Source organism: Pongo abelii, chromosome 20 (genome assembly GCF_028885655.2).
Source record: "Pongo abelii isolate AG06213 chromosome 20, NHGRI_mPonAbe1-v2.0_pri, whole genome shotgun sequence".
In the NCBI taxonomy this organism is placed as follows: domain Eukaryota; kingdom Metazoa; phylum Chordata; class Mammalia; order Primates; family Hominidae; genus Pongo; species Pongo abelii.
The window spans coordinates 49,826,082-49,837,701 of record NC_072005.2 but is presented as its reverse complement, the minus strand read 5'-3'; the positions used below and the strand labels follow the sequence as shown (position 1 = coordinate 49,837,701).

Below are 11,620 nucleotides of genomic sequence, written 5' to 3'. Positions count from 1 at the left end.
GGGGAGACAGACACCAGCCCAGCCTAGTTTGATCAGGGCTGGGAGACAGGAAGGTGCTGGAGGCTGAGGGTGTGTGGATGAGTGGGGAGATGGGGGTCAGAGAAGGTTTAGAGGATGGGACGATGAACGTGTCTTTGGGTGTGGAGACGTCCCAGGATTGGAAGCTGTGTGGGTGGTGTGTGTTGGGGTAGGGGGAGGGAAGGGGAGTCAAAAGGCCATATGTGCCACCCTCAGATTAGAGCAGAGTGTTGGGAGGGGTGTAGGAAGAAGGCCAACAAGACACCAATCATTCAAAATTAAGGGTTCCAGACTTCTAGTTCCCTCCTCCCTCAGACCCAGAAGTGTAGATCTCCAGCAACTGAGGATCACCCTGTTTCCATCACGATTACCTAGGAAGAGACCCGCCCACATAGGGAGGGTGGGATGGAGAAATACTGGCCAGGCTGGGTGGCCGGGATGCCTAGGACTCAGTAAGGAGAACCAGCCAGGCAGCACATCACAGCGGGAGGAGCTGTCCCAGGTGGCCCAGCTCAGCAATGGCAATGGGGGTCCCCAGAGTCATTCTGCTCTGCCTCTTTGGGGCTGCGCTCTGCCTGACAGGTACCCAGACTTCTGAATCCAGTAGTGAGAAGGGGCTGGGGGCCTGGACTCCTAGATCTGAGGGAGGAGGGACTGGGGGCCTGGACTCCTGGGTCTGAGGGAGGAGGGGTTGGGGGCCTGATCTGGGTCTGAGGGAGCAGGGGGCTGGGGGCCTGGACTCCTGAGTCTGAGGGAGGAGGGGGCTGGGAGCCTGGACTCCTGGGTCTGAGGGAGGAGGGGGCTGGGAGCCTGGACTCCTGGGTCTGAGGGAGGAGGGGGCTGGGAGCCTGAACTCCTGGGTCTGAGGGAGGAGGGGTTGGGGGCCTGATCTGGGTCTGAGGGAGCAGGGGGCTGGGGGCCTGGACTCCTGAGTCTGAGGGAGGAGGGGGCTGGGAGCCTGGACTCCTGGGTCTGAGGGAGGAGGGGGCTGGGAGCCTGGACTCCTGGGTCTGAGGGAGGAGGGGGCTGGGAGCCTGGACTCCTGGGTCTGAGGGAGGAGGGGGCTGGGGGCCTGGACTCTTGGGTCTTGGTGGGCAGGAGCCTGGAGGCTATGTCATTTTCATTTCTCTTCCCTGCCTTTGTTCTTCTCCCATCAGTCATTTTTCCTGGTGTCTCTCTTCCCACCATCCCAGCCTTTCTTCTCGTCCTTGCCCAACCCCCAATTCAAAGGTTTTTCCAGGGAGCCCTCAGGACTCTTTCCGGAACTGGCAGGAACCCTGGCTTCACCTTCAGGCAACCTCTACCCCATTGTGGGCTAGGACAGGAACATAACTCATTTCAGAATGGAAGTGGTTACAAAGACAGGGAATTAGAAATGTAGAAAGGAAGCTATTCCTGCACACAACTAAATCTGTGTGTTTCTGCTCCTTAATGGGAGAGAGTTTGATTTCTGTATGTGTCCAGGTTCAGTATGTCCTGTGGGTCTCTGTGCTTGTGTGTTTCTCTGTATAGGTTTCAAAGTCTTAGTCTGAACAAATGCTTTTGTGGGTCTGTTTCTGAGTTTGCTTTCTTTGTAAAAGAGATGCGTGTGTAATTTTGTGTATCTGTGTCTGTGTTTATGTATCTCTGTGATTTGTAAGCCTATATTTATCTCTATGTATATATGCTCAGTTTTTGTTTTTTGTTTTGTTTTTTGAGACAGGGTCTTGCTCTGTCCCCCAAGCTGGAGTGCAGTGGCACAATCACAGCTCACTGCAGTCTTGCCCTCCTGGGCCCAAGCAACCCTCCCACCTCAGCCTCCTGAGTAACTGTGACTATAGGCATGTGCCACTGCACCTGGGTAATTTTTGTATGATTTTGTAGAGGTGGGGTTTCACTATGTTGCCCAGGCTGGTCTCAAACTCCTGAGCTCAAGCAATCCATCCACGTCGGCCAATGAGACTGGCCTTTTTTCTTGTGGTTGTTTTTTAAATAGAGATAAGGTCTCACTCTGTTGCCCACACTAAGGTGTAGTAGCACAATCATGGCTCACTACAGCCTCAAACTCCTTGGCTCAAGCAATTCTCCTGCTTCAGCCTCCCAAGTAGTTGGGACTGCAGGGGGACACCACCATGCCTGGCCAATTGTTTGGGCCTTTTGATGTGTTTTTTTTTTTTTCTCTCCATGTATCTGCGTTACATGGGTCTATACATTTTGTATCCATATGTGATTTTAATTTTTTTTTTTTTCCAGACAGAGTCTCCCTCTGTCACCGCCCAGGCTAGAGTGCAGTGGCGCGATCACAGCTCACTGCAACCTCTGCTTTCCAGGCTCCAGCAATTCTCATGCCTCAGCCTCCTGAGTAGCTGGGACCACAGGCATGCACCACCATGCCCAGCTAATTTTTGTATTTGTAGTAGAAACGGGGTTTCACCATGTTGCCCAGACTGGTCTCTAACTCCTGTGTTCAGGTGATCCTCCCGCCTCGGCCTCCCAAAGTGCTGGGATTACAGGCATGAGCCACCACCCCCAGCCTCCATATATGATTTTAAACTGTATGTTTTTGTGGTCTCATTTTCCTGTATCTCTAAACATTGCATAATTGTGGCCTCTGGTTTTATTTGTGCTTCTGTGATTTGGGACCTCTCTGGGTGTGATTTTCTGTGCATCTGGTCCCTCTCTGTGTTGATATGGTTATCACACATGCACAAGCATCCTCACAGACACATGCTTTGTGCCTGTGTGATTTTCCATGTGTGAAGTGCTGTGCCTTAGTTAGAGGGGTTTATATTGCAGGGTCCAGGTGTGTACTTGTTTTGTGTGGGAATGTAAAACTCTGCCTGGGTGCATTCAGGATATTCCGTGTATATTTGTGAGACTTGGATGAACCTGTGTATATGTTGTTATTGTGTGTATATGTTGTTATTGTGTGTTTATGTCAGTTTGTGTGTTGCTGGGGCTGATGTATGGGTTTACAGGGCACTACAGGACCACACTTCACTCTACCTATCCTGGAGTGCATGTTTCCCTTCAGGGGTCTCTTACTGTGCTGTCCACATTGTGAGTTAAGCGTGGGGAAGGATGGGCAGAGCAAGAATGAATCACTTTTCCTTCCTATTCTAAATTTAAGCTAGGGAGAGGGCTTCCTGGAAGAGGGTGGAGACCTGGAGTGGCCTGGAGGGAAAAAACTGGACTGTCAGCTGCAGAGAGGTCATTACTCTGCCATGAGACAGACACAGCTGTGACCAGCTGCAATAGCAGCACCTGGTCTCTCAAGGCGTGGCTTCCCTGGGAGCAGAGGGGCCAGGCCTGTGTGCCTGTCATTTGCTGGGTGGAGCTGTGAGTTCCTGGGACAGGCTCACACTGGCCCTGCTGACTCTGCCACGCCTCTCTCCCCAGGGTCCCAAGCCCTGCAGTGCTACAGCTTTGAACACACCTACTTTGGCCCCTTTGACCTCAGGGCCATGAAGCTGCCCAGCATCTCCTGTCCTCATGAGTGCTTTGAGGCTATCCTGTCTCTGGACACTGGTAAGGAGCGGGAGCAGGGGGACAGGGATGAGAGATTAGGGAGGAAAAAGGGGGGAGAGGGGAGCAGAAAGGGAGGGGAATTGAGTAGAAGATGAAAAGATAAAGATAGAAAGATGGGGAGGGAGAGGAAGAAGAGGAGGAAGAGAAAGAAAAGGGTGGATGAGGGCTAGGGCAGTGGCTCAGGCCTGTAACCCTAGCACTTTGGGAGGCAGAGGCTGGCGGTCACCAGGTCAGAAGTTTGAGACCAGCCTGGCCAACATGGCGAAACCCCGTCTCTACTAAAAATACAAAAAGTTAGCTGGGCGTGGTGGCGGGCACCTTTAATTCCAGCTACTCGGGAGGCTGAGGCACGAGAATCTCTTGAACCCGGGAGGCGGAGGTTGCAGTGAGCCGAGATCGGGCCACTGCACTCCAGCCCGGCGACAGAGCGAGGCTCCGTCCCCCGCCCCACAAAAGAAAAAGTGGATGAGGGACGAGCGGTGGGGGGAGGAGACAATGGGGAAGCAAGGAAGAGAAGGTGGGGGAGGCGCACAGGGAGGAAGAGTGGAGGAAGAGAAGAACTCGGGGAAAAGGTCTGGGGGTGACAGGAAGGAGGGAAGGAGGGAGGGGAGGAGGTGTAGGTGAAAGCAAAAGGGTAGAGGGAGGAGGAAGAACGCTGAGACTAGAGGGAGAAGCGTTTCGGGAAGCAGAGCACGAGCCCTGATCCCGCCCTCAGGGTATCGCGCGCCGGTGACCCTGGTGCGGAAGGGCTGCTGGACCGGGCCTCCTGCGGGCCAGACGCAATCGAACCCGGACGCGCTGCCGCCAGACTACTCGGTGGTGCGCGGCTGCACAACTGACAAATGCAACGCCCACCTCATGACTCATGACGCCCTCCCCAACCTGAGCCAAGGTGCGCGCGAGAGCGGGGCCGGGCTCCGGGAGGGACGATGAGAGGCCGGGCAGCCTCGGGGAAAGCGTGGCCTCCGCTGAGCGCCTTCTCTGGGCGCGCTAGGATCCCAGCCCCCTAGATGTGCTAGGCGCGGGCTCTGGCGCAGTGCGCAGCCCGCACGACTGTGCCAGGGTACCACTGCCTGAGTGTGCATCTATGCTCTCTTGCCAGCACCCGACCCACCGACGCTCAGCGGCGCCGAGTGCTACGCCTGTATCGGGGTCCACCAGGATGACTGCGCTATCGGCAGGTCCCGACGGGTCCAGTGTCACCAGGACCAGACCGCCTGCTTCCAGGGCAATGGCAGAATGACAGTCGGTAAGGGGCTGGAAGTGTGGAAGGGCCTGGGCAAGGGATACGGAGGCAGGGCAGCCATGAGGGTAGTGATACCGGACAGGCTCAACAGGGAGACATGGCCCTGCTCTGAGGTGGGAGGCATGGCCCTGGTCTGAGGGAGGAGGCATGACCCTGGTCTGAGGGAGAAGGTTTGACCCTGGTCTGAGGGAGAAGATTTGGCCCTGGTCTGAGGGTGGAGGCATGACCCTGGTCTGAGGGAGAAGCCTGGCCCTGCTCTGAGGAAGGAGGCCATGCTCTGGTCTGAGGGAAGAGGCATAACCCTGGTCTGAGGGAGGAGGCATGGCCCCTGGTCTGAGGGAGGAGGCATGGCCCTGTTCTGAGGAAAGAGGCATGGCCCCTGTTCTGAGGGAGGAGGCATGGCCCTGTTCTGAGGAAAGAGGCATGGCCCTGGGATCTGAGGGAAGAGGCATGACCCTGGTCTGAGGGAGGCCTGGCCCTGGTCTTAGGAGGAAAACCTGAAGCAAGTCTGAGGACCAAGGCATGGCCCTAGCCATTAAGATGGAGGTTCAGGTGCAGCTGTCTCCCTCAGTTCTGACTGTTCCTCACTGCTCTGCCCACCCCCAGGCAATTTCTCAGTCCCTGTGTACATCAGAACCTGCCACCGGCCCTCCTGCACTACCGAGGGCACCACCAGCCCCTGGACAGCCATCGACCTCCAGGGCTCCTGCTGTGAGGGGCACCTCTGCAACGGGAAATCCATGACCCAGCCCTTCACCAGTGCTTCAGCCACCACCCCTCCGCGAGCACTACAGGTCCTGGCCCTGCTCCTCCCAGTCCTCCTGCTGGTGGGGCTCTCAGCATAGACCGCCCCTCCAGGATGCTGGGGACAGGGTTCACACACCTCATTCTTGCTGCTTCAGCCCCTATCACGTAGCTCACTGGAAAATGATGTTAAAATAAGAATTGCACTCCTGTCCCTCTGGCCTTCCATCTCTCCCTCCCTTGTGCCCCACAACCTGGTCAACAGGACTGGAAGAAACTGGACACAGTCACCAGCATCCCAGTGGAGGGCAAAAACAGCCACGTCCTGCCCTGATGAAGAGCAATTCTGATCACAGCTGTTACTCACTGAGCACCAGCCAGGCACCAGGCACCCTGTAACACGGCTTCCTGTGCTCTCCCTTCAGAGCCTGTCGCAGCTCTAGGAGGGAGCTATACAATGATGTCTTTATTAGTGTCATCATGAGAGGCCCAATAAGCAGTATGCCCTAACAGTTAGTAGGCCAGGCTCTGGAGCTAAGCTGCATGGGTTCAAATCCCAGCTCCAGCATTCAGCCTGCAGAGACCATGGGCGAGTTACTTAAGCCAGGCTCTGGAGCTAAGCTGCATGGGTTCAAATCCCAGCTCCAGCATTCAGCCTGCAGAGACCATGGGCGAGTTACTTAAGCCAGGCTCTGGAGCCGAGCTGCATGGTTTCAAATCCCAGCTCCACCATTCAGCCTGCAGAGACCATGGGTGAGTTACTTGAGCTCTCTGTGCCAATATTTTCTCACCTATAAGGTAGAGGTGAAAATAAACTCTATAATGATGACAAGAACTGCTTCACAGTAGTTGCAGTGAGGATTCAACGAGATGAACATTTAGTGCTTGGGACACAGCAGTGGCCCAGTATAAATGGGCTACTGTCATAAGCCCTAAGTCACAAGTCAACAAACTGAGAGGCAAAAGCACTTGGTTGAGCTCGTGTATCTAGTGAGTAGAGATTCAGGAACCAGATTCCCAGCCCCATGAACTGCTAAGCAACCCCACCTCCTAAACACATGAGTACCGATTAACTTCACAGAAAAACACACAAGGCAAAGTTCAGCAAGGTGAAATTCTCCAAGCTGTAAAGATCAGGGAAGACTTCCTGGAGGAATTAACCCTTGAGCAAAATCCTAAAGGATCAATAGTAGCTGGCAAAAAGAAGCAGGAGGAAGGGCATTCTAGGTAGAAGAGACAGCCTGGACAAAGGTCTGAGGGAGGAAGGAACACAGGGTGTGCAGGACACTTTCATAAGTACATGAACTTCATAGAGATGGGATCCTTCAGCATGTTCTCTGTGCACATGCTTGACCATGTTCTTTCACACGCTTTTTGCCACTTGATCTTTCCAGCAACTCAGTGAGGGAAGCAAAAAAGTAAGTTGCATCCTGCTATTGTCTGAATGTTTGTGTCTCCTCAAAATTCATCTTTTGAAACCTAATAACCAAAGTGATGTTACTGGGAGATGGGGCTTTGGGAGGTGGTGAGATCATGAGGGTGGAGCCCCCATGAATAGGATTAGTGCCGTTATAAAAGAGGCCCTGGAGAGCTGCCTTACTCCTTCCACCACATGAGAACACAGCCAGCAGGTGTCTATAAGCAAGAAAGTGGGTCCTCACAAGCCATCAAATCTGCCGGTGCATTGATTGTAGACTTCCCAGACTCCAGAGCTATGAGACATAAATTTCTGTTGTGTATAAGCCATACAGTCTATGGTATTTTGTTACAGCAGCCTCAAGGGACTAAGACACGTTCCTGTTTTACAGACAAGTTGCCCAAAGCACAGTGAGAGAGCAATCTTCAGAGTAAGTGCATAGCAAGGGTGGACTCTCGTATCTTCTCGCTCCATGTCAGCAAGCAGCCTTGTGGGAAGGGGGGCAATTCAGAAACGCTCCGCTCCTATGCTCCTGTAAGGCCAATGTGACAAGGGCTTCAGGTGTCTTTACACCCTGACATACAAGGGGAAGCTGGATGTCTTCATTCATCCTTCACATTTACTGAGCACCTACTATGTGCAAGGCGCTGTTCCAGTTGCTGGGCATACAGCAGGGAACAAAAGGGGCAAAAATTCCCACCTTCAAGGAGCTAGCCTTTTTGATGGGCTAGCAATCCAAAGCAAACTTTGGATTTCGTTTGTGTATTTATTAGAGACCAGGTCTCGCTCTATCCCAGGCTGGAGTGCAGTGGCACAATCAGCTCACCGCGGCCTCAATCTCCCAGGCTCAAGCAATCCTCCCACCTCAGCCTCCCTAGTAGCTGGGACTATAGGTGTGTGCCACCACACCCTGCTAATTTTTGTATTTTTTATAGAGATGGGGCCCCACTATGCTGCCCAGGCTAGTCTCAAACTCCTTGGCTCAAGCGATCCTCCTGCCTCAGTCTCCCAATGTGCTGAGATTACAGGTGTGAGTCACCATGCCCAGCCAGATTTTGGATTTTATTGCAAATGTGGTCTGAAGTTGGGATGGCCAGTTTGATGTGTCAACTTACCTATGTGACAGTTCCAGTTATTCAATCAAACACTAATCAGTGTGTTGATGTGAGGGTATTTCGTAGATGTGATTAAAGTCCATAATCAGTTGACTTTGAGGAAGGGAGATTGTTCTAGACAATTTGGGTGGGCCTGACTCTATCAGCTGAAAGGCCTTAGGAGCAGAGATGAGGCTTCTCTGAGGAAGAAAAAAACTGCAACTATGGACAGCTGCTTCAGCCCATGCCTGAGATTCCAGCTTGCTCTTTCTGACCTGCCTAGCCAGGCCACATAAGCCAATTCTTTGCAATAAATTTTATATTATAGATCGTCTACTGGTTCTGTTTCTCTGGTTAATCCAAGACTAACACAGAATGCATTGGAGCCAGTGCACTGGCTCATGCCTGTAATTCCAGCACTTTGGGAGGCTGGGGTGGGCGGATCACCCAAGGTCAGGAGTTCAAGACTAGCCTGGCCAACATGGTGAAATCCCGTCTCTACTAAAAATACAAAAATTACCTGGGCATGATGGCATGCACCTGTAGCCCCAGCTACTCGGGAGGCTGAGGCAGGAGCATCGCTTGAATCCAGGAGGCAAAGGTTGCAGTGAGCTGAGATTATGTCATTGCACTCCAGCCTGGGCAACAGACTGAGGCTCTGTCTCAAAAAAAAAAAAAAAAAAGAAAAGAAAAAAAAAAGAATGCATTGGAGAAGTAGAAGACTGCCATAATCATATATAGGTGTGCATATATACATATATATGTTGTATGTGTATATAATTATATGCACATATAATTACATGTAATATATGATATAACATTTTCATTGAAGTATAAAATATATACAATAAAATGCATAAATTGCCATTTTTCCATATGTACATACCTGAATAACCTCCACCTAGGTCAAGATGTAGACTATTTCCAGCCCTTGTCCCCAGAGCCTCCCTCATAGCCCTTCAGAGTCAGTTTCCCACCCCAAGGATAACCATGACTCCAACTTCTATCACAGATCAATTTTGCTTATTTTTAAACTTCATATGAATGGAATCCTACAGCATGTGCTCTTGTGTACATGCTTTACATTTTAAAAGCTTCCCTGTGGCAAGAATGGAAGCTAGACCTGTGAGGTGGCTACTGCACCAGTCTAGGCAAGAGATGATATACCTAGGCAAGAGATGATGGCAGAGGTAGTGCAAGGAGTTGGAAAATGAATAGATTTTTTTAAGTTTAGCTTCTCCTTAACAGGCTGCAAGGAACAGATTTTATTAGTGGAGAAGACAGGACTTGCTGATATATTGGTTGAGGAGTACTTGAGATGACTCCTAGGTTTCAGCCTGAGGAACAGGGTAAATAGGTTTCAGCCTGAGGAACGGGGAAAAAAAGGAATCGTTCAGCTTCATAGTAATCTTTTTTTCTTCTTCTTCTTCTTTCTTATACAGTGTCTTGCTCTGTCACCCAGGCTGGAGTGCATTGGCACGATCTCAGTTCACTGCAAACTCCGCCTCCCAGGTTCAAGCGATTTTCCTGCCACAGCTTCCTGAGTAGCTGGGATTACAGGCATGAGCCACCGCGTCTAGCTAATTTTTTGTGTGTGTTTTTAGTAGAGACGGGGTTTCACCATGTTGGCCAGGCTGGTCTCAAACTCCTGACCTCAAGTGATCCACCTGCCTCAGCCTCCCAAAGTGCTGGGATTACAGGCGTGAGCCATCACGCCCTGCCAGCTTCTTTATAATCTTATGGTGCCACAGTGATGATAAAGGCAGTCCGTCGTTGGCCAAGGGGTTGTTAGGCAGTGTATGACTGTACTTCTGAGATAGAAGATTCTCCCTGAGGTGTGGTGGCCAAGGACTCCTGTGAGATGAAATACATGAGCAATTGGCAGTTCTTTGTCATGAGAGTGATTCAAAAACTTCTAAAAGCTTATACTTGACAGCTCTCACTAAGTAGAACAGGGATGCACCGGCTGCCTTAGAACTCATAGTATGCGGAGTCCAAGTGAAACTGTGGACTCAGCTATGTAGCTGCCTGGGTATTGCGACCCAGATGCCTTCCTGAGTGCTTAGCAGAGAGGGAGATGCCTTTCAAAAGTAATTATGGTTTTGGACCATAAATTTTATTTTATTTATTTATTTTTTAGACAGAGTCTCGCTCTGTTGCCCAGGCTAGAGTGCTGGAGTGGCACGATCTCCGCTCACTGCAACCTCCGCCTCCTGGGTTCAAGCAATTCTCCTGTCCCAGCCTCCTGAGTAGCTGGGACTGTACAGGTGCATGCCACCATATCCGGGTAATTTTTGTATTTTTAGTAGAGATGGGGGCCGGGGGGAGGGGAGCTTTCACCATATTGGTCAGGCTGGTCTCAAATTCCTGGCCTCAGGTGATCCACCCTCCTCAGCCTCCCAAAGTGCTGGGATTACAGGCATGAGCCACCACGCCCAGTCCAGACCGTGAATTCTAAATCATTATAACTAGGCTCACACACATCTTTATTAATCAAAATAAGAACCATTACAACCAACACATTTTTGCCATTGAGAAATAAGTTTGTTGATTCCTGTAGTATAAAAATACGTGCTTCAGAATTCAACAAACTGCTTTATGACCCATTTTGAACTCAAATAAGAAATAAGAAAGTCGCTCTAATTTGCTTTTTGTCTAATATCATTTCCAGAGTCTAAAATAAACATAAAATAAACATCAAGTAATAAGTCATTAGCAGAAAAACATAAAGCAAGAAATGCCCATTACAATGATGTATAACAGGCCAGGTATGGTGGCTCACAACTGTAATCCCAGCACTTTGGGCGGTCAAGGTAGGCAGATCACTTGAGGCCAGGAGTTCGAGACCAGCCTGGCCAACATGGTGAAACCCTGTCCCTACTAAAAATACAAAAATTAGCCAGGCATGGTGGTGCACACCTATAATCCCAGCTACTCAGGAGGCTGAGGCAGGAGAATCGCCTGAATCTGGGAGGCGGAGGTTGCAGTGAGCCTAGATCGTGCCACTGCTCTCCAGCCTGGGTGACAGAGCGAGACTCTGTCTCAAAAAAAAAAAAACAAACAAATGATGTGTAACATAACCACATTTATTTAAGAATGTATTCCAATATCAAATGGCAAATTCCAACAATGCAAAAATCGCAATTACTTTTGCACTCACCTAATAAAAGCTTCACCTGCTGGAAACAGTGGCTCACACCTGTAATCCCAGCAATTTTGGAGGCAGAGGTGGAAGGATTGCTTTAGCCCAGGAGTGCGAGATCAGCTTGGGCAATGTAGCAAGACCCCATCTCTCTAAAAAATTTAATTAAAAGTAAAATAGGCCGGGCGCAGTGGCTCACGCCTGTAATCCCAGCACTTTGGGAGGCTGAGGCGGGCGGATCACGAGGTCAGGAGATTGAGACTATCCTGGCTAACACGGTGAAACTCTGTCTCTACTAAAAATACAAAAAATTAGCCGGGCATGGTGGCAGGCGCCTGTAGTCCCAGCTACGTGGGAGGCTGAGGCAGGAGAATGGTGTGAACCCAGAAGGCGGAGCTTGCAGGGAGCCGAGATTGCGCCACTGCACTCCAGCCTGGGTGACAGAGCAAGAC

The 11,620-nt window shown here is 51.0% G+C and overlaps 1 protein-coding gene across 1 annotated transcript; it reads left to right on the top strand.

Moving 5' to 3' along the window:
• The first annotated feature begins 536 nt into the window (after window positions 1–536).
• On the top strand, window positions 537–7,976 carry LYPD5 (LY6/PLAUR domain containing 5). The gene is made up of 5 exons (XM_024237476.3): window positions 537–600; window positions 3,397–3,525; window positions 4,241–4,417; window positions 4,628–4,774; window positions 5,378–7,976. Exons 1-5 carry the CDS (start codon window positions 537–539, stop codon window positions 5,614–5,616), a joined length of 756 nt encoding a protein of 251 aa, XP_024093244.2. The 3' UTR covers window positions 5,617–7,976.
• Window positions 7,977–11,620: the final 3,644 nt, after the last annotated feature.

Coding starts and splice junctions, on each gene's coding strand:
- LYPD5 (XM_024237476.3), top strand. CDS start 537: ATGGCAATGGGGGTCCCCAGAGTCATTCTGCTCTGCCTCTTTGGGGCT. Junction 601..3,396: donor GGCTGCGCTCTGCCTGACAG/GTACCCAGACTT, acceptor CTCTCTCCCCAG/GGTCCCAAGCCCTGCAGTGC. Junction 4,418..4,627: donor CCTCCCCAACCTGAGCCAAG/GTGCGCGCGAGA, acceptor CTCTCTTGCCAG/CACCCGACCCACCGACGCTC.